Raw genomic sequence first — 19,458 nt, forward strand, 5'->3', positions numbered from 1 at the left:
CCTCCTGAACCCAAACTGGAACCTGGTTCCACAGGAGAGGAGCTTGATAGCTGAACGCTCTGGCTACTAGTCTACTTTTGGAGACTCTAGGAACCACAAGTAACCCTGCATTCTGGGAGCGCAGTGCTCTGGTGGGGTAGTAAGGTTCTATGAGCTCTTTAAGATAAGATGGTGCCTGACCATTAAGAGCTTTGTAGGTAAGAAGAATGATTTTAAATTCTATTCTGGATTTTACTGGAAGCCAATGCAAAGAAGCTAAAACAGGAGAAATGTGATCTCTTTTCCTGGTTCCTGTCAGAACACGTGCTGCAGCATTCTGGATCAGCTGAAGAGTCTTAATGGACTTTTTCGAGCAGCCTGATAATAAGGAATTGCAGTAATCCAGCCTAGAAGTAACAAATGCATGGACTAGTTTTTCTGCATCATTTTTAGACAGGATGTTCCTGATTTTCGCAATATTACGTAGGTGAAAAAAGGCGGTCCTTGAAATTTGCTTAATGTGAGACTTAAACGACATGTCCTGATCAAAGATAACTCCAAGATTCCTCACAGTGGAAGCATAGCATTTGTTTATATACAGTGTTCCTCTGTATGAAACGCTCTGGTTCTTGTGCGTCAATTAGTAACAACCTCTTCTTGTTCTGGCTGTTTGTCATTGAAAATCCATTTATGACGTCTGTGTTTCTTGCCCTTAAAATGAAAACATCAATGCATCTGTGTGTTTTCAGTGTGCGACGAGCACCGGGAGTTTAAAGACCTGAAGCTGTTTTACCGCTTCCGAAAAGACGACGGCACGTTCCCGTTGGACAGTGAAGCCAAAGTCTTCATGAGGGGGCAGAGGATCTATGAGAAGTAAGAACACGCACAAACACAACCACCCAGCCATGTTCTTCGTGGTGGACTATGAGAGGGATTATAGGAAATTGCTGTTAGTACAGTTGTGTAATGATTTTAGCATTTTTGATTGATTTCATCTTTTTAGCGTGTAGCTTTTAAAGGAATAGTTTAGGGCTGAAATGATTCATCGATTAAATCGATTAATAAAATGCCTCAATGCTTTGTTTAATCCATATAACTATACAGAACAGTGTTTCGCACATTTATTACTATCGCACATCGCGCTTACGTTGTGAACACAACGTGAATTATAATGCTGCACCTTTTTACTCACCTCCAGCTCTCTCTGTCGCTCAGACAATCTCTGCTACCTGCGTGTGCTAATCCATCCTTTCTCCAAGATTCTTTGTCTTTATAGTGGCTGTCTTTATAATAACAAACAGCTGTTTCGTGTTCAGGATCGCTCATTCCGCCTTTCACATTTCACGCGTGTTTTCTTGACAATACGTGGTTTGGAGACCCGCGTCGGGTGGCAGAGCCGCTGTCAGCTTGTGTAGTGTGTGACCCCCTGTCACCGATCAGTCACGTAGTGTGAACGCCACAACGACTTCAAGACTCCCGTCACATGACGGCAAGTTGTGTAGTGTGAACGGCATGGCCATCGGCCAAAGTTGAAAGTCGTAGTAGTAGTATAACTTGTATAGCACTCAGGTGATGTTTGTGTTTGCAAAGCAGCTGTCTGGTTGTTGGTCTGATGTTTGCTGTATGACACTATGAATTTTCGAAAGGACCGATAAATATCTATCACCTATAAACGTTCACAGCTGATCCCGTTACCGGGAGGGGGAAAGCTGCAACCAAGAAAAAGTACTTCTTAAAGGACACATTGATGAATGGTTGAAATAATCTATAAAAGCTTCGAATACTAAAATCATCGTTAGCTGCAGCCCTAGAATAGTTCATTGTAGTTTTCTTGCCACAAGTTAGATGAAAAGACTGTCACCCCTCTTATATTTGGACGATAAATATGAAGTTACTGCCAGCAGCTGGTTAGCTTAGCTTAGCATAAAGACTGCAAACAGGGCAGCAGCTAGCCTGGCTGTGTCCAAAGGTAGTACCATCTGCCTACCAGTACCTCTAACACGCTTTATGTCTCGTTTGTTTAATCTTAATAAAAGCTAAAGTGTAAAAACTACATTTAGCCATCGGGGAAGGCGGAGTTGTTATGTGTCAGACTGTTTTTTTAGCCGGGACCAATTGGCAGGCAACCAGCGGAGACTGCAGGAAGTTACGGAGATCGTTTGTGAGCTTTAGAGGTGTTGGTACGTGGATTTTGTTACAATTGTCTAGTCTTAATGCTAAGCTAAGCTAATCAGCTGCGGGCTGTGTTACATGTTTACTGTACAGACATGAGAGTGGTATTAATCTTCTTTTTTGGTTTCTGTGAACAGTGGACAATCTGATGCTGTTTAAACTTTTACAACTTCATGGCCACTTTGCAAGCAGTAGCACGTCATACGTGCCATGCCATGAGTGTATTCTCCTGCCGTTCTCTTTGTGAGAGTCACTGGAAATGCCACCACCATTCATTTTTAGAAAATGAGTTTTTCTGGTAATTTGGATTCCGTTAGATTAGAGAGCATAATATTGAACTTGAACTGGTTTTTAACCATGATAAAAGCCTGCAGGGGAAATCAGAAGATATGGGAAGAGATGACTCACAACATTTGCCCAGAGACAGGCTGGATTTAGAGCAGTGCAGAGGTCACCACTCGTGAGACTGCCATTGTTTGTCATTAACTTTGTGCTCATGATGCTGTTTTTCTAGTAGTGATGAGACTAATTGTTTCTATAGTAACCCCAAAGTCTTCCTCTGTATGTCTCTACTCCTCTCGTTAGTTGTCTGAGATCTGTCCTGTTTTGGATTTAAGCACACACTCTGTCTTTGCCTTTACAAATCAGTGCTCTCTTAACATATAGACCTATTTTTCACACACGCACACACACACACACACACAGGAGTTGCATAAGAAATAGTCCAAGGGGAGACATCTGTCGTCGCGCTCTCAAAGCTATGTGTTTATGTAATCACCATGGTGCAGGCCGGGACACAAACCACAAGCACCCCCAAGCTTGCGCTGGTGGTTGCTTGCTTGTGAACTAGAGTTACTTCACGGTTACACTTATGGCACAACAAGTAACAGTCCTCAGTCTTGCAACAGGAAGAACAACCATCTCCCAGTCTCCTGTGCCTGAGTGTAAATTGCAAATATCTCCCATCCGCGAAGGATCATTGGGCCTCATGCAAGAATATTTTCGGATTCTTATCTGAACTCTCTTACTGCTCGTACGAGTGTGCCATGTCTGATTCAGCTAACGCTTCTAGCTTCAGATAACTGTGTAAATGACCCATGTAAACATGATGAATGCCTTCTGTGCACAAACAAGTCGAGTCCACGAGAATTGTAAATTAGCATAACTAATAACTAATATTGTGTACCCTATATGGTAGGATGTGCTCATTCATAAGTCCTGCTTCTGGAGATTAATAAAGGAAAGTCAATCATTTTTAACAGCGACAGCAGTGGAATTAAGGGAATAGGGTTGGATCTGTGTGTCTGTCTGCAGAGTTGCAGCTCTAATAAGTCTCACATTTGCAGAAGCACAGCCCGTGGTAATCTATTTAACAACCTGTCTCTTCTAATATATCAGCACGCCGTCTATCTTTCCAAAAGATTACATTTCCAGCTGACCTTAGACAAATAAATTCATTTTGCAGTTTGAGATATTCATATTGATACCATAGTGTTACAATACAATAGCATCAATAGCCAATTTAAATGAATGATGACATTGTTAGGCTATATGAATACATCTAGAATTATATTATATTTTGAACTGCAGAGTCAAACAGGATAATGTCAACATAATTGTCAATGTAATTTATATGGGATTTTCCAACTCAAAATTCCTTCAAAGTAATGAAATATACAATCCCTTAGGGAAAAACTTGGTTGGGGTAACAGCAGGCTAATTGCACGTGACTCTTGTGACAGGTCTGGACCACTTGTAAAGTGAGAAAATTCAAATCACAAGACAATTGGTGAATGCGACAAGTTCTCCTTAATCATATGTAGATTTAGGAGAACAAATATGTGTGCCAAGTGTTTCCTGCATGAGACCCGATGTGTCTACTGCTTGTTTTCATAACTGTACACCAACATATGCTTAGGCTCTTTGGTAAGAGGTTTGCAAAGATTCAATTAAATTTCAGTACTTAAAATATAAAATGAATAAGGGGTTTTGCTGGGTTTTAGGATACTCAAGGACCAATAATCACAAACATCCCAATACAAGTTATTGGTCTTGAACAGGAAATTGTCTTCACTAGGTTGTCCTCCACAGTATACACTAGGGATGGGCATTTCAAGTAGGGCTGGGCGATATGGCCAAAAATGTTATCACGATAAAAACATTTCATATCATTCGATATCGATAATTATCACGATACATGTCAAATTATGATTTCTTTCAAGTTTAAAGGCTGATTTTTGCTCCTCAGTGAAAATTTAATAAACCAGATGGTTAATTATGTGGTTAAACTTTCTGTCTTTATGGTCTGAATGTGACAAACACTTGATGCCAAACAGTGGATCACTTTACAAGTCTGAGTTTAAATTTAAAACTATCATATTTTTCAACAGATATGATTAATCTTTTTTCAGGCCTCTTTTTTCAACAAAATAAATATTTTAATAGAAAAATTAGGTGCTAATTTGTTTGTGATTCAAATGAATTAAAGCAAATATTTGACGATATTGAACATTTATTATATTGTTATTGAGGAAAATTATATTGTGATAATTATCATTGTTTTTTTTCCCAGCCCCAATTTCAAGCAAAAACACTATTCGATAGTCACTGGGAAGTATTCGACCATTCTGCAAAGAAAAAGTATAGCCTCACAGAACCGCTAGCATGGCGGTAGATTATGGTTTTAAAATGAAGTTAAATGTTTGCCTTTTTATTTAACAGAGTTTAGTCTGGGTGATGGACATGTTATACCTCCAATATATTTAAAAAAAAAAAAAAAAAAAAAATTGTTTGGCTGTTTCAGTTCTTGAATTTAATGTAAATTCATTGCTGGTTAACAAAAGTGGATTTGAGAGTTTGGAGTCATTTTTTTGATATGCAATATCTAAAAATGTGTTACTAAATGAACTTCTCTAAAAGTAGTAGAAAGGTGAATTGCACAGTACAGCAGCTGATGAAGCAGGACACTACCGCCATGGTCAGGTTGGTTTGAGGATTCTCGTACGGCAATTCTGACTTAGTTACTGTTATTCAACCAGCAAGTTGTTTCTTGATTAGAAATGACACAGGCGTCTCCCAGAAGATAATAAGACGATGTACAAGAGGCATCATTGTGGAAAAAAATATTACTCATCTTTTATTTACATTTGAACAAAAAGTGGCATGTCCAAAATGATTCATAGCTGTCTCAATAATCAATCGAAAAGCCTTTATTGGCTATTACAGCAATCAAACGCTTGCTATAATTGCTGACCAGCTTTCTGCATGTCTCCACTGGTATTTTTTCCCCATTCATCTTTAGCGATGAGTTCCAACCATTTCAGGTTGGAGGGTCTCCTTGCCATCACCCTGATCTTTAGCTCCCTCCACAGATGCTCAATGGGATTTAAGTCAGGACTCTGGCTGGGCCACTGCAAAACATTAATGTTTTTGTCTGCTAACCATTTCTTTACCGCGTTTGCTGTGAGTTTTGGGTCGTTGTCGTGCTGAAATGTCTACTGGTACCCAAGGTATTGCTCCTTTTTCATGGTGCTGTTTACTGTGATTAGGTTCCCTGGTCCACTGGCTGAAAAACAACCCCAAAACATTACGTTCCCACCACCATGTTTGACAGTGGGGATGGTGTTCTTAGGGTTGAAGGCTTCTCCTTTTTTACGCCAAATGAAGGCTACATCATTGTGGCCAAACAATTCAATTTTTGTTTAATCTGACCATAAAACAGAAGACCAGAAGTCTTCTTCGATGTCAAGATTAGCATTTGCAAAGGCCAAGCGGGCTTTTGTGTGCCTTATCTGGAGAAGTGGTGTCCTCCTTGGTCTGCGTCCATCGAACCCAGCGGTGTGTAGTGTCTGTTGGACTGTCTGCCTTGAGATGCTGCCACCAGTAGAGCCCAGATTCATCAGGATGGCCTTGGTGGTGATCTTTGGATTCTTTTTTACCTCTCTCACTATCCTCCTGGCCAGCACAGGTGTCACTTTTGGCTTCCGACCACGTCCTCTGAGATTTTTCACAGTGTGGAACATCTTGTATTTTTTAATAATACTTTGCACTGTAGCCACTGGAACTTCAAAACATTTAGATATGGTCTTATAGCCCTTTCCTGAATTGTGGCCAGCCAGCCACAATACGCAGCCGCAGGTCCTCAGTGAGCTCCTTTGTCTTAGCCATGACTATCCACAAACCAACAGCAGAGAGCTTCTGATTTTCACCTGTTGAGTTGATTAAGACAGCTGTTCCCAATGACTCAGGGTAATTAGGATGCTTTAGAACAGCTTGGACTATTTGGAATGGTATAGATCTTTGGATTTTCCCATAGACTGTGACCGTTTGCAAAGGGTATGAATAATTTTGGACATGCCACTTTTTGTTCAAATGTAAATAAAAGGTGAGTAATAATTTTTTCCACAATGATGCCTCTTGTACATAGTCTTATTATCTTGTGGGAGACGCCTGTGTCATTTCTAATCAAGAAACAACTTGCTGGTTGAATAAAAGTAACTTTAAGTCAGAATTTGCCAGGGTATGAATAATTTCGGACTTAACTGTATGTACAGTGCAATGCCAAGTTATCACTTCTTTGTGTCCTTTCTTGCTGGAAATCAATAATAGACTGTCATTTCGCATAGATCTCTATACATGCAAAATCACAGACAGTACATACTCTACAAACTCCATTATCATACAGTATGTTATATCAAGTACTCTTCCCTACAGCAAGTTTCACATCTAGTTTCTACTGGGAAAAATAAACAGCCCTCCTCATACATGCAGATCTCACGCATTGATCTCTGATGCCGTTAACTGTCATATCAGCATACACAAATAAACAATAAATAAACCACAGGCAGGCATTTTTTAAACAGTTGTTACGACTGTGATTCCCTAGGCGACAAGGTTAGTCAGAGAGGACAGTGTTTTACAGGCCTTTGAGAGGATTGTTCACCATGTGGACTGTTTTATATACTCACGTGGATAAAACAGTATGATTAAAGATGATTTAGTCAGCTCACATTGAACTGTCAAATGGAAAAAAAACCTTTTGAATAAATTAATGAAAACGTAATCTAGCCTTTATTTATGTGGTAGTTGATTCGATTCAATTCAAATTAGCTTTATTGGCATGAATGTATAACAACAATATTGCCAAAGCATTCACTTCACTGCCAAAGATTCACTGAGCATGAATGCCTTGCTCATCACATCTCCACACCTACAGTAGATGGTCCAGTAGAACCAGTCTTTTCTGTTGCCTCATTGCAGCAGATGTGGGCTTTGTGCATTGCTGAAGGGCGATCGTCTCCGTAGAATCAAGTAGGAAGGTTCAAGCTTTTTTTTTTAACTTCCATACCCAAAATGTATCTTGTCGGTGTACAGTAGGTATCAAACCAGCAACTTTGAGGTCAAAAACGTACTTCTCTAGTCCACTTCATTAATAAGGAATCAAACTTTTACCTGTATGTATGTAATGTAAAATATGTATCTCTCCAATTCAGTATAGTTTACTGAAGTCACTTCAAGCACAGAGAACGATGATCAGTATCTCCAATATTTGAGCTTTATTCTCACTACTTGATGACACATGAATTTATTGTGTTTTTGCATGACCGTTTGCTGAGTCAGCGTGTACTTTTAGTGTGTATGAGAGAGAAAGAGACAGGCAATACTGCTTACCTGTTCCGTGTGTCTTTTCAAGGATAGAAAACTTTAAAACAACAAAGACTGTCTCTCTTTGCCCAGGCACCACTGTCCTTAAAGGAGCATACTGGTGGTATTGCATGTTTTAGCCCATAAATTACAAATTGCATGTGCTTAACATTATCGGTGACCATTTTTCTGCATTCCAGACTTCATCACACTGAACATGTATTTATCTTTTTTCTGCTGCTAAATAAAGCGAGAGCAACACAGCCTTTATCTTCCAACATACCACTGGTTTAACGTGTTTCACAGATATAAACATTAAAACATTTCATTTTATTTAACTTGGATGGATTAGTAATGCTAATGGGTACTGAAAGTCCAGTACATTAAGTACAGTAAGTAACATTATCATTTGTTTTTCCAGGAGGTGGAGACTGTAACTGAGATTAAGGGCTGGACAAATAAAACAGATTTGACATGAGAAAGATGTATGTCATTAAAGGTTCAGAGCTGGTTGTGTTAGAGTGCATGAGTGTGCTGGTCTGTTTGTGTAACAGAAATATATTTGGTAAGAGTAATTTAGCATTCAAGTGACCACAGTGCAACTGAAATGGGATCATAAAGTGGGAAAAAGTGTTTTCATGTGTGTTTTCTGAATAAGGGTTCTGAATTAGGTATAGTGTTTTTCTCACATTTTAACAGTTTCCCCAGAGACTTCAATAACCTTTTTAAATCAAACCTACAGGCAAATTAACAAATTAACCTAAACGAGACAAAAACACAATCATGTTCTCATGCATACTGTAGATACAGTCTCATGTGAGGCATGATAGACTGTATTGCTTATGTAATACCCAACAACCTATTATTCCAACACTAAGCTTTTCTAAGAGTTACAGTACATGGAGTCAATCCCGTTGAGCTAACATAACATGATCTGTTGACTTAACATGTTTACATGGATTAAATGGCTTTGTGCGCACAGCCACGTCTCATGGAACATTATGTCCAGTTCTTTCAACATTGGTATTATGATGCTGGTTGCTAATGTGGGCCATAGCAGCTGTCCTACTAAATAAATCAAAATCTGACATCTAAACAAGGCATGTTTTCTGTTGTGTGTTGACTTGAGTACATGAGTGAAGTACTTCAGCAGTCCCGGGTGTGCGCCTCAGCCTATTTCCTTAAATGCTTTTAAACTGCAGTTCTATTTTTTAACCCAACACAGGGTTGAAACTTGAGGAACACAGTGTCACCCTGGGGTCAAGCTATAAAATAATGTCTCATTTTTCTCTCGAAATGTGGGGCTACAGCTGTGGATTATCAGTCATAGTTGAATGAACCACACTGAGAGGATAGTGCTGGCAGAAAGCTCTCAGAAGAATCCAAGGCCTTTTGCCGAGAGGAGGCTTTTTACAGCCTGCACCTGAATTAGGTTTAATTTAGTTTAATTTCATGTATTAGGATCCTCATTTAGCTTCATTAAAGCAGAAGTGTTTTTTTTCCTGAGCTCGGGAGGTTTTACCATTAATGTTAAACTTTTTTGGAAATATGCTCATTCAGTTTCTTTCTGAGAGTTAGATGAGAAGATTGATACCAGTTTCATGTCTGTATGGTAAATATGTAGCTTGAGGCAGCAGCTGGTTAGCTTAGCATAAAGGCTGAAAACAGCTGCTCTTTCCAAAGGTAACATAATCCTCCTACAAGCATGATGGGCAAATTTTGTTATATGCGGACAGAGCCAAGCAGTCTGTCTCTCCCCTGCTTCAAGTCTTCATGCTAAGCTAGGCTAACTGTCTCCTGGCTGTAGCTTCATATTTAACGTACAGATGTAAGAGTAATATCAGTCTTCTCATCTAACTCTCTGCAAGGAAAGTGAATAAGCATATTTCCCACATCTAACCACTGTCACATTTAATCTGTTGACTAATCTGGTATGAAATTGTGAAAAAAACTGGCTCTGGCTCTTCTATCCAGTTTAGACTGGTCTAAGTAGGTGGGTGGCAGGATGGTGCAGTGGTTAGCACTGTCTGCTCACAGCAAGAAGGTCCGGGGTTTGAAACTTGGTCATCCCAGGCCTTTCTGCGTGGGTTCTCTCTGGGTGCTCCAGCTTCCTTCCACCATTCAAAAACATGCAAGTTAATAGGTTAATTAGTGAATCTAAATTGCCCTTAGGTGTGCGTGTGTGACCCTGTGATCCTGCACAGATAAGCAGGTTTAATGTATAATTAGATCTGTGTTTGTTGAGGTTTCTTTGCTTAGAGCCTACATGCTTCATACGATGCGCGGTGCAAATATTCATTTTCTTTTGGGTTTCCATAATTTCAGTTCATTAAAGTTTCTAATCATTCCTACAAATCTCCAAGCTGCTATTATTTCCATAAATTATATCTGTCTGCCTGTATTACACTGTTTGCTGTGTAGAGGCGACAGTTTAGTGAATGATTGATAGCCATTAAAACAGAGTGTGAGAATGTAATGGTGCCAGCAAAACACAGCCAACCAAGATGTGGAACATTTAGTATCTCTCTGATACAGTTTGTTTCTTTCACGTGTTTTGACATGCACAGGTGTGCCACGGAAAGCTTGCTGATTTATATTATTTTTAATCTTCAGGCAACAGTGTTTAGGTGTGAGTGACGGACGTTAATTAATTTTTAAGATACCAGCATTGGGAGAGAGTCAGCAGTTCTGTTCTGTGCATGCCTGTCTGGTTTTTTTTTTTTTGTTTGCGTATGTCTCATCTGGTGTTGTCCAAAAGAGACCACAATACCTGCTTCATGTTATCCTTTGATAAAGACTATTCAGAATTACACACATCTATAAATAAAAAAGTAAAACAGGCTCATTTGTGATACTTTAAGTTTCAGTAGAAACTATGAAATCTTAATAACAGCTGTGAAACAGGTTTTTGTTTGAGCTTTTACACCCGGCTGGGTTGAGCCCACAAAACCTCCACTGACTGTCAGTTAAGCAGATCTCGAAGGTTTTTCTCGATGTAATTACCTTGCCATCATGCTTCTCATCTGTGGTTTTGGTGTATGAGACTCTCTGAATAACATGAATTTAGATTGTCAGTGCCTCCAATAATGTGGCTAAAGTGCTAACCCAGAGACAGTTAACAGTGCAGTGTTTGTGCATTTTCACTGTGCCGAGTGGCGAAATAGGCAGAGCTGCATATTTGGAAGATTTTCGCTGCTGGAAATTCCCACTGAAGAAAGCGTACTTTTTAAAATTAACTCCCATTTTACACTGAACACATCTCTTGGATAATTAAACGGTACAATAGGGTCATATTATGGATATGGTTTTTAAATGTTGCAGCATTGCCGACAACTCAAATCCCCCCCCAATCAGCTCAGTATGTATTGCATACACTTAACTGGCAGCTGTTACTAAGGAGACAGTAAACCAAAGCTGCAAAATGTGTGGTATGGTATATTCCCATTGCTTTCTTGATGTAGTCAAGAATACTACACTGTAGATGCTGAACGGATATCCATCACCAAATTGATTCCAATTGATAAACAAAATTCCATTAGTGGAGTGGGTTGCTAAATTTTAAGTTTAGTAAACGGATCGCTGACCTATGACTTATCTCGTAAGGTGGTAATGTACTCTGCTTCTTGACTAATTAAAGTAACAAATATTTGCTCTTTTCACTCTGCAGGTTGATGAACACAGAAAACAACCTATTACAAACCAGGGAGGAAGAGGGCGTGGCATTCGAGCGGACGCTGGTGGCATCCGAGTTTATCGACTGGCTGATTCAGGAGGGTGAGATGGCAACCAGGGAAGAGGCAGAACAGCTGGGACGGAGGCTTCTTGAACATGGCATCATCCAGCATGGTGAGGAATATGGGGCAACTTTGTGTGTCACGCTTCAGATAAGACCCAAGAATAGACTGGAGACAAGAGCTGGTTCTCAGAGATTTATTGAGTCAAGGAGCTGGCGGTGGCTGCGGGGATCAGGGCAGGCAGGTGAAGGAAGCTGATGGGGTCCAGGCAGAGAGGCAAACAGGTAACAGGCAGGAGTGTGAGATCCACAGGATCTCCAGATTGCAGAGGTGAACTGGGGTCCTCGATCTGAAACAATCTGTGGGCAGACCATGAATTCGAAACACCTCTCTCACTAGTACTTCAGTGGTTTCTTTGGTTGGGGGGTAGCTTGGCCAGTGGGATGAAATGGGCAAACTTACTAAAGCGATCAATGACAGTGAGGACCACAGTCTTACCCTCGGATGGGGGCAATCCGGTGAAGTCTAGCGCCAAGTGGGACGGGCAGCGGATGCAGATAACCAGAAGAGGGCTGGTTGGAGCTCTTGCTTTGGACAAGCGGAGACGAAGTTCTTAGTGTCCGCTTCCATGGTGGGCCACCAGAATCTTTTGCGGAGGAAGGAGAGAGCCCGGGCGACAGGTTAGTTTAGAGGTGTGAGCCCATTGTAATACTGAGGATCTCACCGGTTCGGGTACATAGAGGAGACCTGCCGGGCAGTTACTGGGGCGATTCAAAAGAGCTGCCTTGACCTGCCGCTCCACCTGCCAGGTTACCGCACCTACGATACAGGAGGTGGGTACAATGGTATCTGGGTTGGTCTTGTCGGTCCCTGCGCTACAGAAGGCTCGGGAAAGGGCGTCGGGCTTAGTGTACTTTAACCCAGGCCTGAAAGTAAGCACAAAGTTGAAACGACCAAAGAACAATGCCCACCTGGCTTGCCTTGGGTTCAGACGCTTGGCGGACTGAATGTATTCCAAATTCTTGTGATCAGTCCAAATGGGGAAGGGGTGCTCCGCCCCCTCCAGCCAGTGCCTCCACTCTTCCAATGCCAGTTTGACAGCAAGTAGCTCCCGGTTCCCGACGTCGTAATTACGCTCTGCAGGGGACAGATAGGCACAGGGGTGTAGTTTACCATCAAGGGCGGAGCGTTGAGAGAGGATGGCCCCCATGCCGACGTTGGAGGCATCCACCTCAACGATGAACTGCCTGGATGTGCCTGGCTGAGTGAGAACTGGTGCGGAAGTGAAACATTGCTTAAGCTCCTTGAAGGCTGCCTCTGCCTCAGGGGGCCATGCAAACGGCCTAACTGTGGAGGTCAGATGGGTTAGAGGTGCTGCGACCTTACTGAAGTTCCTGATGAAGTGTCTAAAATTTAGCAAAGCCCAAAAACTGTTGGAGCTGCTTGCGATTGGCCGGCTGAGGCCATTCCAAAACAGCCCTCACCTTAGCTGGATCCATCCTCACTTGTCCCTCCGCAATGATATAGCCCAGGAAGGAGACAGTGTTTGAATGGAACTCGCATTTCTCGGCCTTTACAAACAGCTTGTTCTCCAACAACCTCTGTAGGACCAAGCGGACATGCTGGATGTGATCTGACAGACTGTGGGAGAAAATGAGTATGTCGTCCAGGTAAACAAAAACGAACCTGCCCAACATGTCCCTGAGGACGTCATTGATGAGACATTGGAAGACTGCCCGGGCGTTAGTCAGTCCAAAAGGCATGACTAGGTATTCAGAGTTCCCCATAGGTGTGTTAAAGGCAGTCTTCCACTCATCCCCGTCTTTAATTAAGCGATAAGCGTTTCGCAGATCCAACTTAGAGAACACACGTGCCCCTTGCAGGGAGTCGAAGGCTGAGGACATGAGGGGCAGGGGATACTTGTTCTTAACTGTGATCCTATTCAGCCCCCTATAGTCGATACATGGGCGCAGGGTCCTGTCCTTCTTGGCCACGAAAAAGCCTGCGCCCAAAAGGGGATGAGGAAGGGCGGATAATACTTGCAGCTAGGGATTCGGTGACGTAAGTCTCCATCGCTTCTCTCTCTGGCTTAGAAATACTGTACAGGCGACCAGTGGGCAGGTTGGAGCCAGGCAACAGGTCAATGGCGCAGTCATAGGGCCTGTGAGGGGGAAGTGAAAGTCCCAGTTGTTTGCTAAAGGCTTCCTTGAGGTCATGGTAGACCGCGGGGACGCGGGATAGATCAGGGGGCTCGGGGCAGGGAGGCAGGGCTGGCTTAGACTGGGGGCAGGCAGATCTCAAACAGTGGGAATGACAGAAAGTGCTCCAACTAGTGATTCTATTATCCAGTCCAGTCAATACTGGGGTTGTGTAAAGCTAGCCAGGAGTGACCGAGGATGACAGGAACGAAGGGAGAGTTCATAACAAAAAAACTCAGACTCTAGATGATTACCAGAGAGAAGGAACTGGACGGGGTCTGTGCGGTGAGTTATACATGCTAGTAACCTACCGTCTAAGGTACTGGCCTCGACAGGAGTCTCAAGCTCGTGAACAAGGCAGCCCAAGCGGTTTCACTAGAGTTGAGTCCAAAAAGCTCTCATCGGCCCCTGAATCTATAAATGCTAGTAAATCAAGAGACTGACCTTTAAAAGAGAGTAGCATGAAGTTGGGTACGGGGTCGGGAAGCCAGTGAAGTGGTTGTCCGGCTTGCCAGGATGCTTCCCTCCTCTAGCGAGCCCGGCGGTTTAACGGGCGTAGAGGGCAGGCAGAGATGTAGTGTCCAGACTGGCCACAGTACAGGCAGCAATTGTTGTAACGGCGGCGCTGCCGTTCCTCGAGGGCTGAGGCCTCCTAACTGCATGGGCTCAGGATCCAAGTCCACAGAGTGGACAGGTTCAGGCAAGACCGGAACAACCAGTCGTGGGGTCGGATCGGTGGGGTGCGGGGACCGTTTGGAGGGCGAGGATGTCGGCCCGGGCCTTCGGTATAGACTCTTCTCCCTGCGGCGCTCGCAGCACCTGTTGTCCACACGAATAGCAAGGGAGATTAAGCCATCCAAATCATTAGCTTCAGGGTAGGAAATTAGCTCATCCTTTAGCTGTTCATTGAGCCCGTTAGCGAACACTGTTAGCAGGGCATCTTCATTCCAACCACATTCAACAGACAAGGTACGAAACTCGATAGCATATTCAGCTACGGGACCCCTGGCAAAGAGACATTAATCTTTTGGCGGCCTCCTTACCGCGAACAGGATGATCAAAAAGCTTACGTATCTCCTGGGTGAAGGCTGTGTAGGAAGCAGTGGCCGCAGATTGTCTCTCCCACACGGCGGTTGCCCACTCCAGAGCCTCGCCTCGTAGCAGACTGATGGTGTACGCGATCTTAGCCGCATCAGAGGTGTACGTCAAGGGCTGCTGAGCAAAAACAAGTCCACATTGCATCAAAAATGATCTACACTGTCCAAGATTGCCATCATACCTGTCCGGCGACGGCACGAACGGCTCTCTGGCAGCCGCGGAGGCTGGAGCTGGTGGTGTAGATGTCGGGGGGGGCTGGGACACAGGGGGAAGGTGAGCCCGCAGTGTGGCCACGCTGGCTGTCAGTTGCTGCATGTTCCTTGTAAGTTCCCGGTGTGCCTGGCTTTACTGATTTAATTGAGCACCCTGGGTGGCAATGTTGGACAGGCTCCAAGTCTGCTGGGTCCATCTGGCCAGATTGTACTGTCACGCTTCAGATAAGACCCAGGAATAGACTGGAGACAAGAGCTGGTTCTCAGAGATTTATTGAGTCAAGGAGCTGGCAGTGGCTGTGGGGATCAGTGCAGGCAGAGCAGGCAGGCGAAGGAAGCTGATGGGGTTCAGGCAGAGAGGCAAACAGGTAACAGGCAGGAGAGTGAGATCCAGGAGGCGGGGAAGGTGAGTTGGTCACGGACGGGTCCGGTAGAGATCCTGAGCACTGGAAAAACAGGTTAGTTGTCAGCTTAACAAACAGAGTACAGGTATGGTTCCTAACCAAACGAGCTGGTAGCGAAGACGTACAGAGACGACTTAACAATCCGGCAAGGACAGGATGTCAGGCCGCTGCTTAAGTAGGGCAGGAACCCGAGAGAGTGCAAATCACGTGCAGGTGTGTGTAATCAGCTCCTCGCAGCTGACACGCCTCCCGGCAACCTGCAGGTGAGAGAGAAAGGGGAAAAGGGCCGGAAACCAAAAACCGCAGCCACACCCAGGGGGAAAAAAAAACACACAAACACAAGGCAGTCTTCCACAAGTCAGGGTTAGGTCGCAGCAGGGGGGCGTGTGACAGTGTGTGTGAACTGCGTGCTGAAAATGTTCTTTTATGTGCTGAAAACATTTCAAGAGTAACATCTGCACCATTCTACTAGTATCTAAAAAATTGTGATCAAAGTTGAGTTAATTTAATATATTCATCTATGTAATCACCTCTTGCTGTGTCTGCATAAACCTGCTCTGTAAAAAAAAAAAAGCTTTTAGTCCCTGTACGTAGTCCCTGTATGTAGTCCCGTCTCACCCTTACATAATCCTGTCAGAGAGCTCTTAAGTTCTGCCATCGGCCATATTCAGACTACAGACTGACTTCTTCATAGCTCCTCCTTACCTGCTACATTAGCTTTGCTCTTTTGGGCCATGCAATCTGATGCTCTTTGTCTGAACTGTTGTAGACGTTATGATTGCGGCTCACTCTAACGCCCTTTTGACCTTTTTTATTTCTTTTTGTCCATAGTCGTGCAGTTCAGTCTGAGCTTGCAGCAGTTTTTAACACAGAGGAGTCTCGGCTGACAGCTTCATCACTTCACCACTTAATCTGACCTGCATTACAGTTATACCTTTCTATGAACCCCCCTTCCCACCACCACCACCCTCACCCCCCAGAAAATAGGTTAACATAGTCTCAAATGGGAAACAGGAAACTTCAAATGGAAACTCACCTAAAAGTCATTACATCTTATTTTGGGCTCCCTGCTCTTCTGGACTGACCCACATTATACTGGGACTGTATTTCACTAGACTTGATTCTGTGTCTTCTATACTTAACCAGGCCTGGCTGGTTCAAGAGTGAATAGAGTCACAGGTTACTGAGTAATAAACAATGAACATGAGGAAAATGTGCACAGGTATCAGGAGGCCAACAGGTTCTACTGGCTGTACAGAGCTGAACCAACTGAACTTTTATTTATTTATTTATTTATATATATGTGTGTGTGTATGTGTGTGTGTATATGTATATATATATATATATATATATATATATATATATATATATATATATATATATATATATATATAAATATAATTTCAGCTGGTAAGATACTGCGCAGAACCCTCAAACTCCCAGGACCCAAGCTTGAGGATGAGACACATACCACTCCACAAGGAGGGTGGAAAGGGGAATTTATTTATATATATAGTTAGTTAATTAACCCATAAATGTTTATCAACTTAAAACAATAAAATCACCTGCCAAATCTGTCTAGTGTAAACAAAGATAGTGTAGATGTAGAGACATACATACAGAGACAGACACATTATCACTCCAGAAGCATATTGGGGAATTTCAGAGGAACTGAAACCCAGAGTGTTTTTCTCTATTTTAGAAGAGCATTAATGTTTCTGCTTTGTGTGCAGTGTAATCAAACATATCACTCCCTGCTGTGAATGTGTGTTTGCATCCTCTTATTAAATCAAGCCAAGGGCACAATTAGCGCCAGCTGTACTGAGAGGGCACAACATTGTTGATGTCTTCTCACCAAAAAAGCTGTCTTCAAATGTGCAAATATTAGAACACCGAGTGATGAGCCACACAAGTGCATTTGTATATTCACCTGTGGGGTGTGTCCTACGATGGTCTTCATTCTCACCTCTACAGTCTGTGCACGGTTTTCTTTAACAATGAAAGTAGATCCTGAATGAATCTCTGTTGGCTCACCACATGACATGAAATTTAATTTGACGCTGATGTCTATGGCTCAGTCCCGTGTCTGATTAAATTAGGATGTGCATTTCTGCAGAGGAGTCACATGGCCTTAATGTTGGAGTTTTTTTTCTTCATTTGAACATACAGTAATATGCAGATTTCACCACATGATAATTAGTAGCTAGACATGTTCACACATACACAGAGCACTTGGATTCCATTTTTAAAAGAGTACACAATAGCAAAATCATATTCAATTGAGGCATTGAACATTTATAATATAACCTTTAACTCAGCTACTTTGGTGTGGATTACAGATTGTATATGGCCATTAGGGACAGTACATGCTACTTCACTTTTAATGCACTACAGAGCCAGATCTGGTTCCTGCCGGCCTCCCTGTGGGAATAACTGCACCGGCATTACACGGATGATATGTGGACTTCACACTGTACATATCAGTATACGCCCTTTTATTTCATTAAGGAGAGAGAATGAAACTAATGTAGTTGTCTTTACAGGTCTTTAATTCCCATTAGAAACACATTATAAACATGGTAGAGAGGAACAGTTTACTAGCTAATCTGCATTTCTGCTCTCTGCTCTGCTCTGCAAAGGTCATGGTCACACATTCATTCGTATAATGTGTAGAAACAAAGTCTTGGTGGATCCACATTGTATCATTGTTTACTGTGGGGCAGTATGGTAGCTGTTTTTCTGCACTGTACATCCGACCAGCTGACACTGGGGATCCCACACTAAGGGCACCTTTAATACAGACCTACAGTCAAGGTAAATTTTTCAGACAATGTATATAAGCAACTTAAGTATATGAGTTACTCAAGTGGACAGTGTAGAGTCGGTGTATCACTGTGCCAAAGACAACCGAGATATTCCTAAACCAGTATAACAAGAGAGACAGTGTTTCGGTTTCACAGTAGTTCAGTCCTAAAACACTTCTCTAAAGACATTTCCATAGTATTTTTTTTTCTTTTGTCACATATAATATTAATATATTAATATATGAATTTATTATAATATTGACAATAGCCATGCACCTACAAAAGGATATGTGAACTAACAAGAAGTCTAATGTGTGTTTCTTGTCTACACAGTAGAACACTAAATGGCTACATTTACATTTACGCTAGTACAGTACACTAGTATACACTATTAGTGTACTGTATGTGTGCTAATTATTACTTGATATTTCTATACTTTTGTCGCACTCAAACACTAACCATTGATGACCAGAATTGGGGGTGGGTAAGGAGATAATGTTTGAGGGATTGGCTAAGGGCATGTAATGATTACATTTTTATTTAAAAATGTGTACGTTCGACTGCTCTGTACACCATTTCAACCATAGAGTGAGTAAGTAAGGAAGTACAACTTTATTTATATTTCACCTCTTTTAATACAGGTGAATGCTGTACATAATATCAAGCATAAACATAAGAAATGCAACACTCAGACAAGAGGAAAACATTTAAAAGGTCATACACATACACCCTCATACAAATGCAACACACCTATGACCACCTAGGATCACAAAAGAACGGTCACCTTTTTTGCGGTTGTCACGCGGTTTAGCCAACAGGTTTTGGTTGCATGACCTAACAGATCGCTCAGTGGTTAGTAGCTCGGAAATGTAGGCAGGAGCTAAGCCACGTAGTGCTTTATAAGTGATTAAAATAATTTTTTAATCAATCCTGAACTTTACTGCCAGCCAGTGCAGCGAGGCTAAAATAGGAGTAATGTGTGATCTACGACTAGTCCTACTTAAAAACCTAGCTGCTGCATTCTGTACAAGCTGTAGAAGTGCCAGGGCCGTTTGAATCAGGCAAGTGAAAAGGGTATTATAAAAGTCACGTATTTTTGTGGGTTGAAAAAAACATGAAGAAGTTTGTTGACATGGTTTTCAGATTTCAGTTGAAGTTCAAAGATTTCTAGAGTATGGTTTGACATAGGGGCAAGTGGGCCAATGTACTGGAAG

At 42.4% G+C, this 19,458-nt stretch overlaps 1 protein-coding gene across 1 annotated transcript in view; it reads left to right on the plus strand.

Moving 5' to 3' along the window:
* Positions 1-721: 721 nt before the first annotated feature.
* The window catches only part of deptor (DEP domain containing MTOR-interacting protein), a gene marked incomplete at its 5' end in the record, with an annotated part of 31,930 nt that continues 13,193 nt past the window's right edge, over positions 722-19,458 (plus strand). The window contains 2 exons of the mRNA XM_046044595.1: positions 722-852; positions 11,462-11,640. Coding sequence (XP_045900551.1) covers positions 722-852; positions 11,462-11,640 — 310 coding nt within the window. The remainder of the gene's footprint in view (positions 853-11,461; positions 11,641-19,458) is intronic.

Source organism: Micropterus dolomieu, linkage group LG03 (genome assembly GCF_021292245.1).
Source record: "Micropterus dolomieu isolate WLL.071019.BEF.003 ecotype Adirondacks linkage group LG03, ASM2129224v1, whole genome shotgun sequence".
Lineage (NCBI taxonomy): Eukaryota > Metazoa > Chordata > Actinopteri > Centrarchiformes > Centrarchidae > Micropterus > Micropterus dolomieu.